General features: G+C 43.0%; 1 protein-coding gene across 5 annotated transcripts in view; it reads left to right on the top strand.

Annotated features, from left to right (window-relative positions):
* Positions 1 to 666: 666 nt before the first annotated feature.
* The window catches only part of RIC3 (RIC3 acetylcholine receptor chaperone), a 52,964-nt gene continuing 25,916 nt past the window's right edge, over positions 667 to 27,714 (top strand). For 4 of the 5 annotated variants that reach the window (XM_085880876.1, XM_085880875.1, XM_085880874.1 and 1 more), the window contains exons 1-2: positions 827 to 1,032; positions 26,147 to 26,364. In XM_085880876.1, the coding sequence (XP_085737002.1) occupies positions 921 to 1,032; positions 26,147 to 26,364 (330 nt within the window). In that variant the 5' untranslated portion in view covers positions 827 to 920. The other variant, XM_085880873.1, reaches the window with a different exon arrangement.

Genomic DNA, 27,714 nt, shown 5'->3' with positions numbered 1-27,714 from the left:
AATTATGTAGACCTTCCTGAATCTGAACACCCCCCTCTCTGTTATCGACCTAACTAACCTCCAAGCTTTGTTTCATCTACAAATTTCGGAAGCTCACTGTTCACCCACTGCCTGAATCATCTATCTATAATTCCAGCAATCTGTCTGTGTATGTGTCTGTGACCTCTGTTTCTCAACAACCACTGGTCCGATCTAATTGAAACTTGCCAGGTATATTGCTGGGGACCTGTCTATGTGCATTTTCAAGGTTTGATATTAATCGGACAAGTGGTTCCCAGGTTATGGCCATTTATTTACCAACCTAATGACAGGACACGGTGCTATGACATCATGATTGACGTCACAATTCTTCTTCTTTTTTTTATTTTTTTATTTTTGCACGTACGGGCACGTACGAGTTGATGTAAAATATGTTTACCTCCCACCCGTTCAACATCCATATTTAATCCCGAAGCAATTGCTTTCCTTTCATGTTTTCATTGTACTGGGTCGACAAGACCTTTTAATTTATTCTGTGAGATTCAGATACCCGACATGGTTTAAGGAGTATCCACGTGTAATCGCTAGCTCGGCTGGTACTCCCGCAACTCTGTCTCCGTCTCGCGGTTATAAACGTTGTGGATTCGAGATCGAGTTACTAATTACTATACGTTTGCACGGGGTTCGTTTACAAGGAAAACCCAAACACCACTCACACACGCGCGAGCTCTTTGTGAGGCGTTTCCCTGTATGTGTATGTGTGTTTGTGTGTGTGTGTGTGGTGCTCGGAACATGAACTCTTGCATCTCTGGAAAATCGTCCTCGATCGTCCTCGATCGTCCTCGATCGTCCTCGATCGTCCTCGATCGTCCTCGATCGTCTTCGTGCTCCTCAAGTCACGTTGTGTTCTCGTGCACTTCCCGCGGGCCCGGCACGAAACGATGGCACGGCTCTGGCAGGCACGGGTGGTTTTAATTTCCTGCTGCGCCATCATTACGTACATCTTGGTGTGTAAATACCAACCTGGCAAGGAGACCGGCGGGAAACGATCTGGTGAGTGATGATGAGTCCTTGGTGCGTGGTGGTCATGGGGGTCATGGTGGTCATGAGGGTCATGGTGGTCATGAGGGTCATGAAGGTCATGGTGGTCATGAGGGTCATGAGGGTCATGGTGGTCATGAGGGTTATGAAGGCCATGGTGGTCATGAGGATCATGGTGGTCATGAGGGTCATGGTGGTCATGAGGGTCATGGTGGTCATGAGGATCATGAGGGTCATGGTGGTCATGGTGGTCATGAGGGTCATGGTCATAAGGGTCATGAGGATCATGGTGGTCATGAGGATCATGGTGGTCATGGTGGTCATGAGGGTCATGAGGGTCATGGTGGTCATGAGGGTCATGGTGGTCATGAGGGTCATGAAGGTCATGGTGGTCATGAGGGTCATGAGGATCATGGTGGTCATGAGGGTCATGGTGGTCATGAGGATCATGAGGGTCATGGTGGTCATGAGGGTCATGGTGGTCATGAGGGTCATGGTGGTCATAAGGGTCATGAGGATCATGGTGGTCATGGTGGTCATGAGGGTCATGAGGGTCATGGTGGTCATGAGGGTCATGGTGGTCATGAGGGTCATGGTGGTCATGAGGGTCATGGTGGTCATGGTGGTCATGAGGGTCATGGTGGTCATGAGGATCATGGTGGTCATGAGGATCATGGTGGTCATGAGGGTCATGGTGGTCATGGTGGTCATGAGGGTCATGGTGGTCATGGTGGTCATGAGGGTCATGGTGGTCATGAGGGTCATGGTGGTCATGAGGGTCATGGTGGTCATGAGGGTCATTTAAAGGTATCTCAGCCAACGAGGTTTGTAAAGTTGTATTTTTATTGCCGTCAAATGTGATTTTTTTTTTTTTTTTTTAAACCGGTAAGTAAAGTAATTAAATGTCTTCGTGATGTCTCTTTAACCTCCGCACGACTAATGGGCTACAGGTCCGTATACCCCAAATCACCTTCTAATTTCAATACTTTTTGGCTCGTTTTAATGGGTCATATACTTATTACGTACTCAAATATGAGAGTACTTTTGATCCCCATCTTCCCAGTTATGCTCCGTACATGTACATGTGCATGCACAGGGTGGCCACAATGTCTTGCCACCCCCTGTAAAAAATTGTGACATTTCCGTTTTATCAAATGAGCTGACAACACCGAAGGGCTCCACAAGCTGTACCACGTGCATTGACACTGCTCTTTTACTTTGTTACACGTTTTACAGAATACGACGCAAGCCTCAAGTGTCCGGTGGATCCGTTTGTGCTCCATCATTGTCATTACATAGTAATTTTGCACCATGTTATGGGTGGGACATTTTCTGGAGCACACGTGTGTTGTCCTACCATTAAAAGCACGTCTCGCGTCACATGGTTCCGTTCACTTGATCTGCAAAACGGAAAAAGGACACTAATGAACAATGCACACAAAGCCATTGTCACAATTTTTACAAAGGGTGACGAGACATTTGTGGCCACCCTGGACATGTCTCCTCTTTCTCTTTCTCTTTCTCTTGATTTTAATTTTCTCTATTACCGCCAAATCTCCTTCTCCGGTGGGTACCTGATTAACGGGTGGTTCCTTTTAAGGTCATGTGATGCGCTGGATTTACATCTGATTGATTTTATTCCCGAGTTGCACGGTGTACAAAGTTGTCGATCTTTGGAATTAATATCCCCTCACAGTAGGTTGTCAAACGGTGATGGAATTGATAGCACATGCAGGTTGACTGGTGTCCCGTATTTTACGGGATCATCCCGTTTTTCCCCAAATGTGTCGTGTCCTATTTCATACCTTTCTTGGATGCTATTTATCTTTTTCTTCTTCTTTTCTTCAGTACTATGGACAATATTTGAAAAGGGTAAGGGAGCACACAGTGCATGCATGCACACCTCCATCATGGCAACAGTATACCGTCAATAAGGCCAAGCAGCAGTCAGAAACCCCGTAATAAATCACGTCATGGAACTTGTCACAGGTAGTGATGTAACTGTTTACTAAAGATGTTCAATTGTTTCCTTTTTTTTTTTATCTGTCACCGAAGGTGGACTGAGGTTATGTTTTCACCCCTGTTTGTTTGCTTGTCTGTGAGCAGTATATCTCAAAAAGTTATGGGTGGATTCAGATGAAATTTGGCGGACATGTTGGGTGTGTGACGAGGATAAATTGATTCATCTTTGGTGACGATCCGGAAACGAGAATATGAAATAATAATTATTTTGTTTTTAGGTGATTCTTCATTCACCATTGAGAGATTGGGCCCAAAAACGATATGTTGTTGTGGTGCCGGGTCTCGGTGGCAAGCACGACCACTAGGGGGAGCAGTAGAGTCAGCTCCACCGGAATTTAGGTCGTGACCCTCGGATAAGTCCGAAGGTACGGGTCACTTACAGGACCATGAATCACCAATAATTCGACCGTGTGGAGTAGGGTTAATTGCCAACTTCAATATACGTAAGTACCCATGTGGCAAAGCTACCGGGGAATTCATACCCTCGGCAGGCCTCGAGCGGAACGAGCTGTTACCATGCTCAAACCGTGTGTAACCCGAGCGGATGGTTACCGAGGCCCGTCGGTCCAAATGTACAACTACGGCAATGGCCTTCCTAATTCCCAATACGCACCGTGGCAAACCAATGGCAGAAATGACAAAGAACGAGCTGGTACATTCAACAAGAAGGGAATTTATTAACAACAATAATTGGGGAGGGGAACACAGAGCAGAGTTATCACAAATATGCAGTCAATGTACAAGGGCGAGATACTTAAGCAATGTCTACTTATCGGACTGGCACCACACACACACACACACACACACACACACACACACAATGGGGCCGGTTGCCCTTTATTGTGCCCTACAGCTCAGGAGGGAAGACGAGCTGAGGGAAGAGCCTGTTCTTGCACTTTCCCGCCTCGTGCGGTAACGTTGATCTTGTTCGGTGGTGGGACTCGAACCCGCGCTGATATACCAAGCACCGAGGGACCAAGGATTCAGCCACGGATGCCAGCCAGCTTGAATAATGACGAGGTAAGGGATCACTGCGACGAGACCAGAGCCAGTGACAAGACGAGACCAGACACACGAGATGACTGCGCCGTCCCGTCTATTTCTTCCCCCATCGGGCTTGGGGTGGGGGGGGAGGGACGTATCTCACGTCACCACACCCCTCATTCGCTGGGGGAAATCTGTCGTCTCCCCCTGATTGGTCGGGGCGTCTCGATTCTCCGCCCCCCCAAAGAGACTCTGCTTCTCTTGGAGCTCGCTCTGTGCCCATTGGCTGAAATACGGCAAATGCGCTCGCACCCTTCCGATTGGCCGAAGCGTGGAGTCAGAACTTCGGTGACCGAGGGAACTCTGCCCACATGCGTGTTCGACGTGCCATCGTGTGGGGAATGGTCCATAGGGTTGTTGTTATTTTGGATGTAAAAATCCAAACTATAAAATAATTTTGCACCGCACGTACACTTAATTCCTATTAGACATAGGGGACGGGACCCTAACTAGAAACACATACTTATCGATATAACTGATCTATAAGGACTCTGGCTGTTGTGTGCTCATGGCTGCCAGATTCGTAACAATATAGCATGGTATTTCAAAAGGTTATGGACAGATTATGACAAAACCAGGTGGTTGAGTTGGTTAGGTGATGAGTGCAAGCTGATTAATTGTGCTGTTTAACAGGTGGATACGTTTTGCAAGGGATACATTCCTGAAAAATGCCGTAAATGTCGGGGCATTGTTAAGTTTTCTTTTTTTTTCTTTTTAAATTTATGGTCTAGGCTCGTGGAAGAGCGGTTACACAGAACAAATCAGGACAACGCAGAACAAAGGGAACAGCATGAGAAAGGGAAAACAACAACAGCTGGGCAGAGGGAGGTAGTAGTCTGAGAAGGACAAACAAGGGATGCAGGTAACGATAAGGGGTAAGGGGGAATGAAAAGGGTGGACAATATGGATACGTAAGCAAAATTGTGTTTGACCAGTTTGTGATTTTTATCAAGGTCTGAGGAGAGGGGAGAGGCTGCTGCCTGTCTGTCAGAAGGATGAGAGATGTCATGGCAGAGAGTGGAGTTATCAGCAAAGAGATAAAGAGGATTTTCCAGAGTCAGTGAGATCATTGATGAAGATTAGGAATAATGCAGGGCCTAGAACACTGTCTTGTGGTACTCAAGCCTTGACAGGGAGAGGAGATGAAAGGGTTCCGTTGAGAGCCATACGTTGGCTACGAGAGTGGAGGAAGTCAGTAATCCAAGAGTGCAGTTGGCCTTGGATTCCATAGGCAGATGGTTTGGAGAGCAGGGCAGGATGGCAGACTGCATCAAAAGCTCGAGATATGTCCAGTGATGACCCTGATCTCTTGACTGGTATGGAGGGCCTCCATCCATTCTTGGGAGGGTAGAAGCAGCATGTTCAAAGTAGAGTGACCAGGTCTGAATCTGAATTGATGATCTGAGATGAGCTGCTGGAGAAAATCAATGATTTTATGTCAACTGCGATGATGGATTCCATAACCTTGCTGATGATTGATATTACAGTCAGCTAATGGTGCTGTGGTTACGGGGATCTGTTTATGCACTTTTTTTTTTAATGTAATGCTGTGATGTTGGCTGATTTCCAATTTCCCAGGTGGATATAGGAGACCAGTCCTGAAGTGTAAAATAAATAAACCATGAATACGAGAAGCACGAATGTTGAAGCAGGTCACACTTTCTGACCAGTGAATAGCGAATCCGGCCTATCAGTGGGGTACGTACAAAACGTAAACTGTTCCTCCTGGTGGAGGTGCGCGCTCTACCGGGTGCTGTTCAAGTATTTTCAAATGAGATCGAGTGTCTTTGAAAAAAGCCGATGATCGAATACAGTCGTCAAAACTTCATTAACAACAATTTTGTACTTCAGCAATTTACATTTCATTTTTGTTTCACAACATTTATTTGTGCAGATCTTGGCGATATAAAAACATACATTCAAAATTGTACAATTTGAATGATATAAATAATAATCAAAATAGAGCTTAGAAAAGCACACTTCATGCAGCAACATGTACATTCACAATGGGGCCGACAGCAGCCCACTTGACCCATACCTTCTTATTTTTGAGCTCACATGGACTTTAGCCCAGTGAGCTTGCGCGATCGAGCAGTGTCTGTAGGTATGCGAGTCATTGAGTGAGTGTGTAAACATTTCAGTCATTATTGCTTGAACCAAATATGTGCTTTTGATGAAACTTGGTCACAAGCTTCATATCTGTTGCCAAACGAAGGTGTATTGACGACATAAAAATCTCTGTCCACTCGTTAACTGGTTGAAATCTGGCCTAAAATGCTGATTGGCTGTGTGAAGCTCGGTGCAATTTGATTGGCTCCTGGCAAGATTGAATAATGTATCATGTTGGTTTATTAAAACTTGATATTTGAAATCTGATTCCATATGTGATGATCGGAACTCATTGCGTAAATAATTATGTCGATATCTAAAATTAAATCGGAAAAAATTAGTTGAGAGCGATTTTTATTTATTTATTTATTTATTCTTTAAAATTTTTTTTGTCCTTCCCAACCAAATATAATTAAATAATAGCCTCCTATCTATAATAATAATTGTGTGTGTGTCCTCCATAACTCCAAAACCATGAAACCTAATGGCCTGAAACTTTGCATGCATACTAAGGGAACCCTAAAAGAGTGCATGAGTGACAATTGGGTGTTTGAATAGGCTCTGTAGGTGTCGATTTTTGTTTTTATTTAAAATATTGATTTACCAGTTGGGTCATACTAGTATATTGATACTATTAAATAATATATTTTTTTAAATTGTTTTTTTACCTTGGTTCCAAAAATGCACGATAGTCCAATGGTCCATTATGTATTCATGTATGACGTACACATCATTGACACACGGTGATTTTTCAAAGTATTTCCACATAGGGCTTCCCCCCCCCCCATGACGAGAACAGTTATTTTTACTTCCAACTTCAACTTGCCATTAAAAATGATTTTGTTTTAAAGCGAGATCAGAATTGGTAATTGGTACAGGTCGAGAATCGAGATCCATCACTATCACCATACTGCTATGACTGCACTGGTATCGCTTTCATCCCACTATCGCAGGTTACTGACTCGGCACATGATTTCTAAAGCACACCCAATTTATATAAAATAACCAATTGGCAATGGCTTTAAAACCAGCCACGAGGGCAAAGAAAAATGTGATTGCTTGTTCGGTGCTCGGATGCTGAGGGTTGAAAGTTAAAACCCACTGTACTTACTTCCTGTGAAATCAAGGGGTTGATGGTTTTTTGGTCGCGTCGTTGGGACTGTCGGTACTTTTTTTGGCCACTTTGAGACAGAAAGAACTTTTCAGTTTAAGCTGTTTTTTCAGAAGCAAATATAAGACAAGACATGCACAAGGAAGCTTTTAGCCTGGAGTGATGTCACAAGCAGAAAAACTTAACTCTACATAGTGTGTATGTATGTATATATATATATATATATATATATATATATATATATATATATATATATATATATATATATATATGTGTGTGATCCCTCCAGGGCATGGTTAATACATCAAAATAAATTAACTAAACAAAGAGAGGCCTCTTGGAGAAACAACAGATGGAACTTTGTAAGGTTAAAATCACAAACGCAGGATGAAAAACGGAGCTTGCTTCAGATTGCCCCGGTGAAGGGAGGAAAGAGTGTGTGATTCCATGCTGGCCATCTGGCAAGAGAAGGTTTTACAAGGTTTTTACGACTACAGAGAAATGTGTATATTTTACCTCCCTACTCGCTTTCCCAGCATATATTTATTAAGGTCTTTCTCAAAGCACTAACTAAAGCAAATTGGCATTTTACCTCATTATTAATTCAATTAACAATTCAGTTTCCCACAGGGCGATGCTTTAGAGTCGATTTTTCGAGGCTGGCACTGGACATGTTGGTTTCCGGGTTGGCAGGTGCTTTTGAGTTCTTCTGGTATTTCGTATCGAATTGCTTCCTGTGTTCATTTGACATCTGGGTTCAATTTCACCCTCTGTGGCCGTCCTTTGATGAGTGAGGTAATGGAGACTGTATCGGGCGATGACGAGGGGGACGCCCCTGCAAGGGACCATCGAGCTGCTAAATGTTTGGGCATGGAGGAGTAGGTCTGATCAGGGAAGAAGTGATGACTCGGACTTGCATAACGTGATGACGGTCCATGAGGAATCGGGGGGGATATATTCCCAATTATATTCTGGGTGCAGGAAGGCTTCAAATCATTAATGTTCGACAACCCGATTAAAATGGCTTCTTTAATTGGGGAACAATGTGGCAACGTTCACAGTGCCAAAAAGCTTCGATCAGGTGATTTACTGATGTAGTGCAGCAATAAAAAATTATGCGAAACTCCCTTTTTGGCGGTCTCGTCTGAGTCTCGGCCCTCATCCCTCGTTCTCTGATGGAAAGTCAGGGAGTTATTTATGGGGTATCTCCTGCCATTGATATGGAAGATATTAAGAGCCATTTTATGGATAAAGGTGTAGTTGATGCTCAGCGCCTCACTACGTTTAAAGAGGGGGCTAAGGTTGAGACCATGTCGGTAGTGTTGTCCTTTTCCAGCACTTCCCTACTCCGTAAAGTGTTCCTTGGATATCAAGCATTTCCTGTCTGGGAATACATCCCCCCCCCCCCAATGTGTTATAGATGCCAAAAGTTTCGGCAAACCGCACCATCCTGCAGGGGCAGACGGCAATGCAGAAGTGTAATGAGGATCATGAGTATGGTTGCTGTTCAAGCCAAAAAATGTTCTGTGCCAACTGTGGGGGTGACCACAGTGCTGCCTACAGAAGGTGTGTGGAATTTCAAAGGGTGTCTGGCTTCAACAAGGAAAAACTACAGGAAAGCTTTCATACACAGAGGCTGTTATTTAATGTCCCCATAATTAAGCCGCCAGTCATAGAAGCCATTCTGTTCATTAATTCCCTGGTCCAGGCTAAATTGCAGACGAAGTCGGTGGGTTGTCAAACTGAGACTACAGACCAGGAATGCCAAACAGAGGATACAGATGGCAAAACGGGTTTTATCTTCTCCAAAATGGGGTTCATTGGATTTTTCATGGAGGTGGTTAATTGTCGGAGAAAATCTGAGAAGCAAAAGAGGTCGGAGAAAATTAATATAATTTCTTTGGCTGCTCGTAAACATTTGGAGTGGGAGGGCTTCTCCTCTAAGGAGATTAACAAGATATTTAGCAAGATGGAATAAAGTTAACTGAGACTCAACAGTCTCAGGACTCTTCAAGGGATTAATGTTTGCAATTCAATGGAATGCAAAAAGTCGAGTGGCCCAAGGGTCTGAATTTAAAATGTATTTCTGAATTTCCAACGAAACCTGATATAACATGTCTCCAAGAAACGTGGCTCAAAAGTTTCAATCGATTTCAAATTTCCGGGGTACACCTTTTATATGTAGGGATAGAGTAATTGGGAATGGGGGTGGATGTGGAATTTTTGTTAAACTTGGAATTTCCTTCATGGTAGCAGAATGCTTGGTCGAATTTGAGGGTAATCATATTGCCATGCATGGCACAAGGGGAAAGATTACGATAATAAACTTTTACAATCCTGCCAACAGTTGATGATTGAGGCATTTCAGGAGATTTTTAGAAGGTGTGTTGGGGTGGTTTTCCTTTGTTGAGACTTTAACAGCCACAACATTCTTTGAGGCTCCAGAACCACGAATAGAAATGGTAGATGCTTCGAGGAATTGATGGACAAATTTGATATGGTGTTACTTGACGACAGAGTGAGAACTTGTATCAATCCATCTATGGGGGAGATGTCCCCTTTGGACCTGACCTTCATATCATACTTGGTGGTCAAAAACCTTAAATTAGGAAGGGAATCGGTGGATTCCGATGGACCGGCTTATTGGAATTTCTCTCAGGCCGACTGGGGCCTTTCTTCAAGTCAATGTGCCAAGGAAGTGAAGGAAGAGATGGTTACTGATAATATTGATGGCCTGAATAGGAATATGGTCCAAATTATAAGTAAAACTGTGGGTGACACAATCCCAATGTCCAGGAGTTCCATTGGCAAGAGAATTAATGTCCCCCGGTGGAACAAGAGTTGCAAACAGGCTATCTGGGAGAGGAGGGCCGCCCTTAAAAGGTTAAGAAGAACCCTGAGGATGGAGGACACCTTGGAATTTAAAAGGAAAAGGGCAAATGCCCAACGGGTCATCAAGCGAGCCAAAACAGCCTCGTGGCGATCTTTTTGTTCTTTTATTAATCCGGATACCCCTCTTAAAGTTATATGGAAAAGCGTTAAAAATATGAAGGGAATCAAATATCATGGGTGGAAGTCTATCCTGGTTCTCGCTTTCCAGAACAAAACTCTTTGTTCAAATGGGGACAAGGCAGAGGTTCTGGGCCAGCATTTCTCCGGAGGTGATGGAAGAAATATCAGGGAGTTGAAAGCACAGAGGATTAAATTTGTAAAGCAGCATCTGGTCGTCATCAATGATGAGCGGCCTCTAAATGCCCCACTTCACCTGGATTTTACTCTTTGGGAGCTGAAGCAGGTCATTCAGAAGGCTAAGAATAGTGCCCCTGGTCGAGATTAATTGACATATCTTATGGCCAAGCATTTGGAGGACAGGGTTTTTAGAATGTTCCTTTCACTATTCAATAAGATTTGCGAGTTCGGGAAACTTCCCTGCGATCGGAAACACTCTATTGTAGTCCCTCTTCTTAAAGATGGGAAAGATGGTACAGCCCCGTCCTCATACCATCTGATTTCCCTCTCCTCGGTTGCTTCCAAATTAATGGGGAAGATGGTACATAATCATTTGGTTTACTTTCTGGAAAAGAACAACTTGCTGTACAATGGCTAGAGTGGGTTTAGAAAGGGATGGTCTGCTATTGATCACATCATTTTACTGGCTAATGAGGCCAGGAAATCTTTGAATAATCGGGAGTCTCTTCTGGCGGTATTCCTTGATATCCACAAGGCTTATGACTCCATTTGGAAAGAGAACCTCCTCCTACAGGATTTACAGTCTCGGCAGTAACGACAGAATGTTTAGGTGGATTGGGGATTTTCTGTCTCGTAGATATTTTCAGGTAGAATTGGTCTGAGCCTTTCCTCAGTGTTTCGCTTGGACGAGGGGATCTCCCAGTGGAGCAGTCTGAGCCCAACGCTCTTTAATATCATGATCAATGATGTAGCTTTCTATCCCAGGCTCCATAGTAAGATCCTTTTGTTTGTGGATGATATTGCCATGTGGACCCGCTGTAAGAACGTGGCCCATGCTGAGGGAAAACTTCAGACTGATATCGGTCTCGTGGAGCAATGGGCCCCGAGTCTGGGGGTTTAAGCTGTCGGGAGATAAGTCCAAATTTATCATTTTTTTTCCCGTAAGAAAAGGACGAGGGACACATTGATGGTGGTGAACGGCACTTCCCTTCAAGTGTCATCTGAAGCGTCCTTTTTAGGAATTGTCTTTCATAAAGGTTTAACATGGAACCCTTATGTTAAGAAGTTGGATGCTGGATGTGCCAAAGGCCTAAATTTGTTACGGTGCATATCCGGGACTGAGTTGAGAGTTCACAGGGAAAGCCTCTTCCTTTTATATAAAGCTTTTATTCGCTCTCATCTGGATTATGGCTTTCAGGCCTTTGGAGATATGTCCATGAGCAATTGCCTAAAATTGGAGAGCATCCAGTCTCAAGCTCTCCGTATCTGTTTGGGGGGTTTCATAAGCTCCCTTATGACAGCGCTTTGGGGGGAAGCTGGGGAACTGCCCTTGGCCCTTTATTGGAAATTTGCCAGAATGAAATACTGGGTTAGAACCATTTCTCTGGAGATAACCATCTTGGAAAAGCTCTATTGACCGAATGTTGGGAGTAGCAATGGCTTGATAAGAACTCCACTTCTCCTCCCCTTGGGCTAGGCTGTAAGAAGTCCACTGAAGACATGGGGCTGGACTCTTTTTTTTTTTTTTTTTTTTAATTATTTTTTTCCCCCTATTAATCCCCTTCATAAAGTTCCAATCTGGCCTCCCTGGACTCTCGAAACCACTCGCCTCCACCTGCATCTCTGGGGGAACACCGACAGGGCTAATCTGGTGGTGTCTTGCAACCAGGCAATTGAACTTATTAATTTGAATTGGAGTCAGTCCCTGCATGTCAATACATATGGATCAAAAGAACCCTCTCTAGGGAGAACAGCCTCAGCAGTATGTATCCCGCCCAGACCTCAAGGTGGTCAGGTCAATTCAGCTAACCAACCATCTCTCGGTTTTCTCAATTGAACTTTTTGCGATAGTGTTGGCCCTAGAATGGGTAATTGAATTTAATCCTCTCAGTGCAGTCATCCTCTCGGATTCACTTTTTGCGTTCAAGGCGTTTGAATCCCTGTAGGATGGTGGCAGATATGACCTGGTCCTTGAAAGTGCTGCATTTGGTCAACATTGCGAGGTGGAGAGGGTCAGTGATCGACCTGTGCTGGATGCCTGATAATGTGGGCATTGGTGGGAACGAGGCTTGTGATCTGGCGGCGAAGCAAGCCCTTAAAAATGACAAAGTTATGGAAATCCCTCTGGACCAATCAGAAATCATCAGTCGAGTCAAGGGCCGGATCATGCAAAAATGGCAAGTCCAGTGGGATACTGGCACGAAGGCAAGATTTTATCACAAAGTGAAACGGGCCAAGCTCGACGTCATTTCCTTCCCCCATCCCTCTAAACAACGGACGGGAACGGGAAGCCTATTCTACATGCCGATTAAAGACATCTTCTTGTGGGAACAGGAACTAGTTCATAGTTCATACCAGTATCGCTTTCATACCGCAATGACTATCACAGATCACCGACTCGGCAGAGGCTTTCTAAAGCACACCCGATTCATATGAATAACCAATTGGCAATTGCTTTAACACCAGCCACGAGGACAAATAAAAACACGATTGCTTGTTGGGAGCTGATGAGCTCGGATGCAGAGGATTGAGAGTTAAAACGTACTGTACTTACTTCCTGGTAGGTCTTGACGTCATACGTTTCACTGTTCCTGTTCCATGTTTAGTTGAGATGCCGAGTGCATCAAAGCTTTTTAAAATTGTGTTCGGTATTTAAACATTGTAAACAACTTTCTTCAATTTGTTGGTGATGTACCGTTTTTTTTTGTTTTTTTTTCATGTTGATATGTTTTTTTTTTGGTATACCGGAATATTCAGAATTCCAAAAACGGTATATTGATATATTGCTGGACTCTATGTTTGGATGAATTAAAACACCCCTTTTGAAGATAATAGATTTCCTTATTTAATTATATCCTTTATTTCAAGGATTACAAGGAAATTTTTGCACAGGAGGAGGCCATTCGGCCTATCATACCTGCGCCACACCCATACCAGATTTACTAAATCTGTCGATACCCCATCCCTTCGTGTGCAGCCTTTGCCTGCTACACTGGTACTCATTTCACCGACCTCGGAAGGATGACAGGCTGAGTCAACCCCCTGGTATTAATTCAGCAGCCAACGGATCTTGAACTCAGGACCCTGGGATCTCAAGCCACCACCCTAACCGCAAAGCCAACACCAGGTTTATCCAGGCATCATCCTTGGTCAGCCCTTTTGTCAGTCCGCTCTCCTGAGCTGGCATCTTAATTCGCCATTTTTTTTGGCCAGCTCAACAATGCCTTGACTTGGAACAGGCCGCAATGGATTCTCAATGGTAAAGCGCTTCCATTTTTTTTCACTTTCCTCACATACGAGCCTCATCTTCATTCCTACAAATCGCTGGATACATCACAATGCTTTTTAATGCCCCGAGACGCTAGTGTTCTTGGCTTTATTTCATTTCCTCACATGCGATCAGCCTCTGAATCTCTTAACCTGAGCCAAATTTCAAAATTTATACAGTGGAATTGACCTTAGCAGCAGTTCCAACTGCTAAAAAAAGAAAGTTCATTCGTCCAATTTGGGCATTGTTTGATGCTTCGAGCATCTCCGGATGGTATTTATTTTCATAAGACCGATGGCTAATCATTTCCAAGCCTGTTGTTCCTTATCAACTGCTTCGTTAGAGTGCTTGCTTGAGTGCTTGAGCTGCTTGGCGAGCGCTCTATAAGCTGCTTGGATGTTCATTTGCAAGCATTGGTGATACATGGCAAAAGTACTCTGCACTCATTCACTCACTCTGCACTGTCAGTCACTCTGCTAAACACAATAAAAAAATACATCAATTGACGTACAAAGTACAAGCACCACCTGCCTGTGTTGCGTCCCTTGTTGTTGTGCGGTGCCAAGCTTGCCATTCCTTCTGGAAGGAATGAATCTAAGGGATGGGTGGATCGATCTTGAGAAGCAATGGATGGATGCATTTACAAACCCGATGTTTGTAAGTCATGGCGAGACAGTAGACGGTGGTGTAAATGACTTCCTTTTTATACGCCCGATATATATATATATATATATATATATATATATATATATATATATATATATATATATATATATATATATATATATATATATATATATATATATATATATCTATCGGGGCGTATTATGTGATTCCGTCCGTTCCTGTCCGCACTCTAACTCCCAAAGTTTTCAACTTTCACGTTTCATATCTGGTACATAGGTACAGACTGGAGACGGTGTGTCGCGACATACGCTCGTCATCTGAAGTGGTTGCCATGGCAACAAGGATGCTGTTTTCCATGTTGTAGCACAATTCTGTATATACCTTCTTGTTCGGGCGTATATTATGCTCACTTGTTTGTTTTTATCACAGCTGTTGTCGTTTTTGAAAATAAATTTACAAATTCCTATTGAAGACTGTTTGTTTGGTGATAATGTTTATGAAATGCATGTATAAACGTGTGTTCCGTTGTCTTAGTTAAATCTGACAAAAGTTTAAATGTTAACTTTCACCTTGGAGCGGTCATGCTGAGCACCACCAAGAGACACTCGGAGACGCATCCTCTGGTGGAGTACTTTCGAGGTTATTAGGGGAGAGTTGTTTTCAAAACCCAAGCTCATTGCAGATGCTGCAGGGAATGTAATGGCAGGTGGAGGAACAGCAGGTGGAAATTCATTCCTGAAACCTTGTGTTCACTCTGTGAGAATGGAGTGTCATGTGTTCATGAAAAACTGTGAAACTTGCTGTGAATCCACTTTCCATCCCATCCCATCCATCCATCCATCCCTTACCCCATCTCTTTGTTTGTCCTCGCTCCCCTACCCCTCCTTCCTGTCCTCCCTCTCTCACCCCTGTTCCACCCCTCTTCCAATTTTCATGAAGTGATAAACATGGGTGGTTGTGATAAGTTCCCACAGGTGGTTATGCTGTGGTTTGGAGGTGGTTATGTTGTGCTGTGGTGTTTGTGTTGGGAAGTGTGCGGGTTGCACAGATGGGCACTTTTTTGGCAGTCGGGGCTGCTGCTGGGTTCGATTCCGCAGTTTGATTTTTGGGATTCGGCTCGGGATGAGAGATTCTGCGGCTTATCGCATTTTGGTTGTAAAACGTGTGCTGAGATTAAAGGCACAAAATACTGGCGTCTCCAGGTGTTTATAAGCATTGCAGCTCAGGTTTGATGGGCTATAGGGTCTCTTGGCTCAAGCCGGGTTTTGGGGTTTCAACTGAAGGGTTGGTCTTGGCGGCAGGTCCAGCTACTGGAGGCGTGTTCATTTGTCTAGTTTGCACGTTCTTTGGCACTCTGGGTGTCTCTGGGCAGCGTATGACCCCCGTGGAGAGATCCCGTTCCAGAGCAGGTAAACAGGGTGGCAGCCGTAGTTCGAGTCCCATACCCCATGGGACGCCCATGTTATAATCTCTTTAAAATGGTACATGCTGTTTAAAAATGATGGGTGGTTTTGCTATCCTGTTTGAATGTGCTGTTTTAACATACCCCATTTCATTCAATCCTGTACTAATGCTGGCAGGATCCCCCCTGCCCCCGCTTCCCCTCAAGTCCCCCTCCCAAATGGGTCATTCCGTGTCAAATCAGCCAAAAAAATGAAATTCTGCGCTGACCCCCTCAGATTTTCCTGAAAAAATTCTCAAAGCTACCTTAACATATATGAGGAAGGTTTGCCAAGTTATAGCTCAAAATTCCAAGTAGTGTCCGAGATATGGCCCTACAAACACCCTTGGGGTGTTTCAATTCCGGCAGTCACGAGTTGCAGATTTGTATCTGAAGCATTTTTGGAGGGCTCTAAATTGAAGAGTTTTACAGAGTTCTGAAAATTCACACAAATGGTGTCTATTAGTGAGGATTTCAGAATCTGACATCAAAAATGTTCTACTTAAAATACTTTTTAAGATAAGTACTCTCAAAAGTAGTGATTTGTAACATGCAGTCAAAAAAATTTGAGTTTTCAAATTGCTGCCAACAGTCAGTTTATTCATCATGAAGAATTTTGTTGCCTGATTTACATACATAATCTAGTGACTGGATCATTTACACAAGAAAACTGAAACCTTTTGGAGCAAAATCTTGGGTGCTATAGGTGTCTGAACTTTGCTCCAGACTCAACGACACTGAAATTTACCCCGGTTTTACCCCAAATGTTCACCATGTTGACAGTTACACAGCTCTTTTAAATTTTTGTCACTTAAAGACACATACATCGGCAAACTGTGGTAGAAAATTCAAGAGTTGTTCTCAATCCCTTCTATTTTTAAACGAATTTTTTTTTTTAAATGCATCAATTTCTAATGATTCTGCAGTCCCAAAAGTTACTTTTTTGTCAAATTTTTTACTAACAAACATCTAGAAAAAATAAAGATATTGTAAGGAAGTATGACTTAAGTGGAATTTAACAATATATAAATCAGTTTAGTAAAGCTTAAAGAAGTGTACCAAAATCATTTCCAAAGTTAGGCATGAAGCACAAGGATGTCTGGATTATTTATTTAGGCTTTATCTTCACTATCTTATTTTGGCTTTAACCTAATACACAGCCCTGTTGTAACTGCCAATGCTCATTGTTGCATTTTATTATATCCTGGTAATTATAAAACTAATCACTATTCACTTTGTACAATGGATCCAAGTACATTTGTCCAAACAATTTGATATGAAATTATGAAAAAAAAAGTTGAATCAGATATTGTACCTACATTTACAAATGGATGTAGACTTTCGTACAATGTACACTAAGTATATAAACAATTTGATATGCAAATGAATACTTATAATGGTGATTATCATCATCACATTATGTGTCTTAATTTGTCGTTGAGATTGGTGGCGGCCTTAAACTAAAATATCCTTTTTTTAAAAAATGTGAGCCAAATTAAAGCAACCACATACTTGTTCTGACCAAAAAACACAACAATTTGATCATTGTGGTGCCAACTTATGAATGTTTGGCATGGCTTACACTTCAAAAGCACACCTATTGCTTTTATTCTACATCTTTCATCGAACATGTTTTTTTTAAATAGTGGGCCGTTTTAAAAATAGAAGGGATTGAGAACAACTCTTGAATTTTCTACCACAGTTTGCCGATGTATGTGTCTTTAAGTGAAAAAAATTTAAAAGAGCTGTGTAACTGTCAACATGGTGAAAACTTGGGGTAAGACCGGGGTAAATTTCAGTGTCGTTGAGTCTGGAGCAAAGTTCAGACACCTATAGCACCAAAGATTTTGCTCCAAAAGGTTTCAGTTTTCTTGTGTAAATGATCCAGTCCCTAGATTATGTAAATCAGGCAACAAAATTCTTCATGATGAATAAACTGACTGTTGGCAGCAATTCGAAAACTCAATTTTTTTTGACTGCTTTACAAATCACTACTTTTGAGAGTACTTATCTTAAAAAGTATTTTAGGTAGAACATTTTTGATGTCAGATTCTGAAAGCCTCACTAACAGACACCATTGTGTGAATTTTCAGAACTCTGTAAAACTCTTGAATTTAGAGCCTTCCAAAAATGCTTCAAATACAAATCTGCAACTCGCGACTGCCAGAATTGAAACACCCCAATGGGGGTTTGTAGGGCCATATCTCGGACACTACTTGAAATTTTAAGCTATAACTTGGCAAACCTTCCTCATATTAATTAAGGTAGCTTTGATAATTTTTTCCGAAAAATCTGAGGGGGTCACCCACCGCAACCCCCGGCTGAAATGACACGGAATGAGCCAAATGCAAGTCTAACCTCCACTCCCCCTTCCCTTCAAATCCCACTACCAAATGCAAGTCCAGAACACCCCTTCCACTCCCCACTTCCCCCTCCTTGCTCCCCTATCTTCTTCGTTCCCACCCTTTCCTCGCAGTCCCACCTCCCAGAGTGTATAGTAACATGGTGAAGCGTCGCTCTCTCCACTCCCTTTGTCTCTGTCTCTCTTTTTCTTTCTCTTTCACACACACACACACACACACACACACACACACACACACACACACACACACACACACACACACACACACACACACACACACACACACACACACACACACTCACACACACTCACACACATCTTTCTCTGTCGTCGTCCCCCCCTCTTAGTATTCCCATCAACAAAGTGATTGGTGGTATTTGCTCGTATTAAATATGAACTAAAGATATAGTATAGTGCTGGACATGAAGTGAAATGGCTCCAAAATTCGTTTTTTCACTCTTAGATTTTCAATATTTTATGACGTCATTGATTGTTGCTTCTGATCCAGGTGAGCTTCAGGACCCGTGGGTGCTATTTTTTTTATTTCCTCAGACCTGGTCAGTGGTCACTCTGACTGCATGGTGTGGTGTGGTGTGGTGTTTGATATTGATCATGGGGAAATTGCCCATCATGCACGTTACTCCAGAGATTGCTTAACCCCATTAACTGGACTTTTAGAAAACCTCAAATCTGATTATACGTTACTTACGTGGAACGATATTATCATGGGATTGAAAATTATAATGGATATGATGTGGTGTTCACAAATTGCATGTATCACACGTGTTTTTAGTGCTTCGTGCTTTCTGAGGCGAGTAAATAATGATGATAAAAAAATTCCACGAGTGGTTTACAAATGTGTGGACATTTATTTATTTTAAGCAGAGCTCTTGGCTCATGGAAGAGCAAGACAACAGAGGTGAGGTGTCAACCTACCACAAAAGGGACGGGCAGCACAGTCAAGTCAGGTCAGGTATGGCAGCATACGCCGGACAGCACGTCATTGCATCCACTTTCTGCCGGTCTCCAGGGGCCTCCATCTGGCTATCCCCCGCAGGCAGATGCCTGGCCCATTCCCATCTTCTTGAGATGCCGATCATTCTGCTGCAACCACGAGGCAGGTGGAGTACCGGTGGAGTTCAAACCACGCCAGCACAGTAAGTCGGGATGTACTGACAAAACAAGCGAGCAGAGGGCGATAAGGAGCTTGGATATGTGAGTTGGACAGGAAAAGAATGAAAATCAGGGTAAATGTGGAAATGGCGTGCCACTTTAGAGTGAGTGAAGGGAAGAACAGGACAGGATAGACTCTGAAGGTGATTTAAGGGAAGAGTCGATCCTCAACCTGTGTATTACAAAAAATGTATGTATATATATATATATATATATATATATATATATATATATATATATATATATATATATATATATATATATATATATATGTATATATATATATATATATATATATATATATATATATATATATATATATATATATATATATATATATATATATATATATATATATATATATATATAAAAGAGAGAGCACCCCCAACCAAGGTCAGTTGTGATCATTCTGAAGCAGGCGTTAAGATTACATGCAGTGACTAATGCTTTGCCCTAAAATAAATGCGCCAAATGAATGTCCCCAAATTGATTGCAAGGTTAACTAGAACGGCACTCGGTGGAACGCATACCTCCGCCAGGCTGAACAGTTTACGTTTTGTATCCCACTGATAGGCCGGATCTGCATATGGACCTGAACCAAATCGACTTGGCTTGTTCTTGTCACCTACCTAACTCGTTCACCGAGTTTTGTCTTCACTCGTCCACAACTTTTTGAAATACCATGTGAAATAATATATATCATTTTGGCCCCATCTCTCAATGGTGAGGAATCCCTGAAAAAATATTTTTAAAAATTGTCATATTCAGATCTGGACCTTCACCAAAATCGAATCAATTTGTCCTTTTCACGCATCTGACCTGTCCAACAAGTTTCGTCCGTATCCCTTCATGACCTTTTGAGATATCTGCTCACAAAGGGGTGAAAACGTTACCCCCGTTCACCTTCAGTGGCGGAGGTAATTAAAAACTAATTCTCCACCTGAAAACCATATACCTCATGGAAGTGGGGAAATGTACTTGTCCAAAACCATGACGACAGGATCTTTGCTCGTACTGTTCATGTCAATTTGCAGAACTCAAGCTGTTGAAGGTTGTCATCGATGTAAACCTTTTTGATGCAATGGTGCAAACCTTTTCAAGCCAGCAATCCCTGGGTTTGGGCCATGCTTTGACATCGGCTTCAGAAAATGCACACCTGCCTTCTAGGGTTACGTGCGCTTCAATAGCTCAGGATAAACAATTGTGTCAAGAGAATGGAACTGCCTGGTAAACCTCTTGTTGTTTCCTTTCCACCGCCTGTGGCCGCGCTGTTGTTTGAACTCCCCGGGAACAGTAATAGATCCTTTTCACTCCAGACTCTGTTTTCGAGCCTTACATGAGTGCCGTTGCCCAGGTGTAAGGTAAACCTGAGTGTAGTTCGCCCGCGCGGCATTCATGTAATGGCCTTTTCATGGTGATACATTTTCCGGATCTGTTCGACAAATTCAATACTCACCTTGCCAGAGTACAACAAATTAGAGGTGAAAACCTTGGTAACAGTGGCTGTGTTCTGTCTCATCTAACAGTCCTGTCTCTTGTATTTGTCTGTATATCCACGTGTGTGAGATCTGTGTGTGGCAGCTCCACTACGAGCCTTATAAAAAAAAATTCACGTTTTTAAATTTTATTTTTATACTCTTTCAAACCATGCCATTGACCCATTAACAAACCGACACATTTATAACCTATAAAAAAACCCTCGTTTTTACAACCCACTGATAAACCTCAGTATTTACAATCATTAACAAACATCATTTAAAATCCATCAACAAAGCTGCTTTTCGTTTTAACCTATTAACAAGCCCTCAGTGTTTCCAACCCATATAATATATTTTCTGCCATTAGGCGCTCTCTGTTGTACTAGTGCCCACAACGTGCTTGATAACGTCCGATGATCACATTCCATCCACCATAGAAGATAAGAGGAGACGGGCGTAGTAGCATTTTAGAGGCATTTTGAAATTACCCTGACAGTTTATGTCCAAAGGGGGAAACGATTCTGGCTTTTCCAAATTATATTGTCAGATCACAGCAACAACCAATATATATATATATATATATATATATATATATATATATATATATATATATATATATATATATATTTTTTAGCTCGACAGAGTCAAGATGAACTCTTCGGCGACTCATTGGTGCGTTTTGAATCTTCGAATGATGATTCATGACATCGATGTGCAAAAACGAATTGTTCCTTTTAAAATTTTTTTCCATCCAATTGGTGAGATAACTGGCTAATTAACTCAAAATGTAATCTATGTTTGTACGTCCATCACATATCACCAACAGTCATTTTACCCTATTAAGATCCTTTTGACACTTTAGACCCCTTAAGACTCTATAGACTCTTCAAGACAGCTGTTCACCACCATCCCAAATCATCCCCCATCCAAAGCCATGATCTTTTCCCCACCCCTCCAAAAATTTTGCTTCACTTCTGTATCCATCTTGTCCTCACTTTGCGTTCTCCCCTACCCCTCATCGTTACCCGTATCTCTTGTTTGTCCGTCTCCATCCATTTTCTCCCTCTGCCCTGCTGTTCCTTTGGTTATGTTGCATCCTGATCTATTCTGTGTTCTGGCTCTTCCACGAGTCTTGACTGTGTGTCCAAAAAACAACAACCTTATAGACCCATACACTTTTAGACCCCAACTACTAATGTACCTTTTGGACCTGTCGACTGAATATACACTTGAGACCATTAAGACCCCTTCAACCCTTTAGACCCTCTAGATCTAGACCTGTGAGAATGCTTTGACCCTTTAAACTCCTTAGACCTTTTAATACCCTTTTTAGACCTTTTCAGACACTTTAGACATTTACATTCTTTTTAGACCCATGAGACCCAAACTTCTTTTGGAACATACCCTTTAGACCCCTGAGGCCCTGAGACCACATCGGCCTTTGGACCCCTTATGACCCCTTAAACCCCTGTAGACTTTTGACCTTTGCACTCCGTAGTCCCTTTAGACCCATTTTAAGACCTTTTTGACACTTTCAACACTTTAGACCCTATAGAGTATAGACACTTTCGATCCCTTTGACTGATTCACATCGCGAAGATGTCCTTTGCTGAAGAGTTTGATACCATTACTTGGTAATGATGCACAGCATCCTCTTTCCAATTGCACACGTCCATTAATAAATCACCAAGCCTGCCATGTTCACAGAGGGCACTCTCACAAGTTTCAAAGTCCATTCAATGGTAGTGATCCGTCGGGGGTTTGTGTAGCACATGTCTGTCCACTCGGGCCTTGCACCGGCTCACATGGTCGGGAGTTTACAGTATGGGTCGCTGCCCGTTTGGCGAGCTGAGGAAGATCTTGAAGTATTTTGGTGTGCAGACACACAGCACTTTCTCTCGGTTACATCTCCAAGTATTTTCGGCTTCTTTTAGAAGGTTGGTGAGTCATTTTACGTTATAATCCTTGTCTCCCACACACGATATATTTATGGTCCCCGAACACCGCCATTTCTGTGCATGCGCACCGAGCATTCTGGGATGGATTGTTTTCAGAATGTTTCAACAATTTGGACAATTGGATTGAACCATGTATTGTGAAAGATGGCAGTTATATTGAAGGCTGAAAATTTGAACTGCATTGAGTGAAAACGTGATGAATCATGCTTTCATGTGTATATTAATTGAATTATATTGAAGCCTGAACCCCCCTCGCCTCTGTATCTGTATCTAAGCCTTGCTTTCCCCAGCATCATTCCCCTACATTATTGAGCATTCTCCACCATCTTTCTGTCCCTATATGGAGTTTATTATTTAGTCCACAAGCACAATCACAAAGTCAGCGCAAGGATACCAGCCATGCTAAGAAAATGCACATTAATGGACATCTGTCTGGTTCAAGGACATCGTGCAGGTAAGCAACCCCATAAATCATCTGTCCGTGGCGTGGAATTTTCCAGGGTTGCCAGCCAGTGGGCACACACCATTTAAAATGCCATCTGTCAGGCTGCGTCAGCCAATAGGCATGCACCACGGACGGTTCGATGGATGGATGTTGTAAACGTTCGCACACCACATGTGTGTTGGTTGTTGGTTCATGGTCTTTTGGTCTTGGTGGTTCAAAGTTGCTCACTGCTGTTTGTGTTTGGAGAGCTCCTGCTGCGTCTGGTTCATGGCACAAGTTGCGGTTCGTTGTGAAAGCTGGAGCACTGATAATATGATTGGTATCAGCATGCAAGGCGTGGCCAGGACCATCTCCGCACCAGTCCACGAAGACCCATACCACGTGCGTGAGCAGTTTTCCTTTTGTCTCGTCATCTCCTTTCTCTGTCCCATGTTCCCCCCAGAGTGGAAGTGATGAAAGCATATGTGGTGAGACTGTCGTGGTACCGGGGGCACTTTGTTTGAGTTTATTATTATTGATTGTGCTCGCCACTGTGCAGCCATGTTATTCTTCCTCCCCTTTTCTCCCTTTACTAAACTCTTGTTTTTGATGAGGACTTGTGTGGTGATCAAGAGCAGGTTCCATAGTGTTTCATGAGAATTGGTTTATTAACTTGATGGACAGGCAGATTGGGTCCATGCTTAAGCACCCCAACGCGGAATGCTGACAAGCTCCGCTTGGCTATTCCTGTCGGTGACCCGCCGCAGTTGTCATGTTTGAAGATGCTGATTTACGGTAAATTAACCACGGTGGACATGGAGATATTTTTGTCCCATACCCATCGGGGGCATGACGGTTGTTGAAGATGCATGACCGAAACACTGGTGTGATTCAGAACTGAGGGGAACAACAGGCCCCCTCAAATCCAAATCAAAACCATTGGATTTTAAAGTACAATTACATTTTTTTTGGTGCTGCAAAAAGTGCTATGGATAGCGTCCGTTTCCTGATTGAGGAGGGAAATTTTTGGGCCAACACAGCTATGGCCCCAGAAGGCCTTATAGAGGGTTCAGTGGAGTCACCTCCCCCATCCGGTAACCCAGTACCCCATATTAGCCCAGTGTGAAGGAGCAGCAGGCCAGCGTTGCTGCTACTGCCAGACTTTGGCCAACAATTTGCGGCCATGATGGCCATGCCACAGGATTTAAAGGTCAATGGGGCCAAATTAACAGCTGATCTTGCGGCAGAAATAAAAACCACTGGGGGATACGCAGGACGGGATAGCAATTGATTTGACCGAGGTGAAGGCAGCAGGGTGGCGGCTGGCTAAGCCAAATTAGAAGTGGTGTTAAATGGGTTTAGGGGAGAATTAAAGCAATGAGATTTGACCAGGGGAAACAAAAAGAGAGATAGTAGCTAGTAGGGAGAAAATAGACAAGTTAGAAGGACAGAGGAAGGGGAGTTAGAAATCAGGCACAAGGAAATGAAGAGAGAGATAGCAGTAGCAAAGAGGGAATGCAAGAAAAGAAAGTAATATATAGTGGGGAAAATACAGGAATCAGGACAGAGGGTAGATATGCTGACAGGAGAAGCTGAGATAAGGATAGTGATAGAGGGAGTAAAGGAGGAGATCAAGGGAGTCGAGGAAGAGGTGATAGGATGTATTGTGGTGGTAAGGTGTGAAGCGGCTGTGGCCTTACAAGAGCAGAACTCGAAGCTTAATAATGCTCTGAAGAAGGCAGGAGAGATTATTGAGGATGGACGAGGTGAGCCGGGAACCAACAGTGGCCGACATTGTGCGCACTCTCTACTATGAGCAAAGTACGGGAGCAGAAACACAGAGGGATACCAATAATGAGGCCTGGAATAGGACCACCAATTCGGCCACAGAGTACGGATGGAGCATTCCCTATCAAGGACGGTGCTTTAATTGTCAATGAGTGGACCGTAGGGTGCGGGACTGTTAGCCCCCTCACAGGGAGGAACCCCAACCTCCTAGACCGTTAACTCCATGAGCAAACCCGCCAAGAGGTAACCGGACAGCTACATCCCCTCACCATAATCATTGAAATGAAAAGGTCCGTGCATACGGGGCTGTGTTCAGCAGTGCTGGATGGACGTAAGGCCTCTTTTCCATGACAGATTATTCATTGTAAACAGATTGGAACGAGTTGTTAAATAAATTTGGTGCGAAATTGAAGGCGTAAATGTTGACGCGATTGTGGAAACAGGAGTGAGTGTCCTGTGGTATGAGAGAAAAACTTTCAATGAGGCCATTTCACCCAACAGTGCCATGGTGCACTCCCATTCCAACAAACGACACATCTTGATAACAGAGGTCTGGGCGGTCTAACTAGGGAGGTCTAACCGTGGATATACCCACACAATACACTCCTTTGGTACAAATAGCAAACACTGAATGGTGCAAACAGCCAGACAAGGTGATCAAAAAAACAACAACGTTTGATATCCAACACCACACCCACACATACAACACTCAACGGAACCTCCACCACACACATAACCCACAATCACATGTAACTCCAGATGACGAGTGAATAAACAGAGCAGAGCAGAGCAGACCACCGATCATGTGATTAGCAGGGTAGATCTAATAACATTTTGGTTGGATGCATCTTTTTTCTTTAAAGAAAAGAAAAAAGAAGAAGAAACTTTTACCTTTTTGATATCTAAATGTATTTATCTGAGGTTTTTAATGTAGTTATAGTGTGTGCTATTGATGGATTCAGATTTATTTGTTTGTGTGCATGTGCTAGATATCTATCTCATCTGTGTCGTACTCGCACTTACCAAGTTTGGTCCATCAGTCAAAAAACTGTCGGAGGAATTTGTGAATGGACTTTGTGCTTTCTTCTGGTATGTACTATAGATTTTAAAATTTCATTTCTTATTCCCATAGAACCAAGACGGTTGGACAGTGCACCAGCAGACTCAGGTTCTCGTGGCTTTCTCGGACATCCTCCACATAGCCGGCCACTCGGACACCAGGGCGCACTTCGACATGATGCACCTGGGAAACAAGTTGGTAGCAGTGGTGTTGGAGGCAGTTTCATAAAGCAAATCCTGCCGGTGTATGGATTTGGAATTTTCCTCTATGTGTTGTACATTTTGTTGAAGGTGAGTGTTTTGGTAGCTTAGGGGAGGGTACATCATGTGGAATGACATTTGTTGCTATCCTCGCTGGACCTTTTCCTTTAAATAGTCTTGGGTTCCAAATGCAAATCTAAGATACAGTCACATACGTTACAACAGCATTTACGAGATGAACTATGGTCTCCTCTTGGGTTAAGGGGAGAGTGATACTGCATCTCCAGTGGCACATTCGTGCCATGCCCGCATGATTCCTGAGCTTTACAAGATCGCTTATGTTTGCTCTTGACTCGCGTAATGATGTTGCATGCACACCTCACCTCACCTCAAGTGGTGTTGGTGTTAGCTTAACGATTAACGTGGCTGGCTTAAGATCCGAAGGTCTTGAGTTCAAGCCCCTGTCCCACCGTTGAATTAACACCAGGCAGGTCAACTCAGCCTGTCATCCTTCTGAGGTTGGCAAAATGAGTAGCTGGTAACGGGAGCATTGCATCAGCGGCACAGCCCCAACCCCAGAAAATGATGCAGCCAAGCAGCCATCGGCTACATATGAATATATAAATAAATAAACAAACCTCAAGTCACGTTAAAACCACGGACAATTTAAACGGAAGTCAAGAAAAAGCACATATTGGGCATGACTTGACTCCTGCATGTTGGTAAATTCACTGCTTTCTTGCTTTGATGATACTTTTTTTTTAGGTGTATGCAATGTCATACAACTCCATCACCAAATGAAGGCTTGCATAACCAAACCCCATAACCAAATGAACATAGCCACGGCACCCACAACACACAACAGGAATTTTTGAACCTCTGATATAAATGGTGTGTGTGTGGGTGTCAGTCATGTTTTTTTTGTGTTCTACTGGACTTTTCTGATGTGGAATGTGATGCACCAAAATGATCATCATGATCTCCTGATTTGATTAGGCTAATTAACTACCAAGAATCTGGACGAATTCCCATGGTTTCAACGCACACCATGTTAGAGTGTATATAGAGCAGCTTAATATGTCCTTTCATGGCATGGCATTCTAATTACCAAAGAAAAAAAACCAAAAATAATGATAACATTGTAACAAAGCATATATTAATTGATACCAATGCTATTAAGAATAATAATAGTGGTATAATTCTGGCAATAATAACGAACGTATAATCCCTGCCCTGGTAGCAAGCACATCTGGGTTTAATGAAAGGCAAGCTAATGCTCAAGCAGTTGATCAGGCAGGAATGCTACAAGGCCGTGAACACCAATGAAAAGTTTGCCCAATCGACCAAGGGGCCCACTAGTCATGATAAGAGCATTCTCATTTGTGTCCTCCACAAGGAGAGTTGGATGTTCATCACATGTGGTACCAACAAACCAAATGA

This window comes from Eptatretus burgeri, chromosome 5 (assembly GCF_056783735.1).
Source record: "Eptatretus burgeri isolate ZD-2024b chromosome 5, Ebu_testis_v1, whole genome shotgun sequence".
Classification (NCBI taxonomy): Eukaryota; Metazoa; Chordata; class Myxini; order Myxiniformes; family Myxinidae; genus Eptatretus; species Eptatretus burgeri.
The sequence above is the reverse complement of the archived record's forward strand: the minus strand, read 5'-3'. Positions and strand labels throughout refer to the sequence as shown.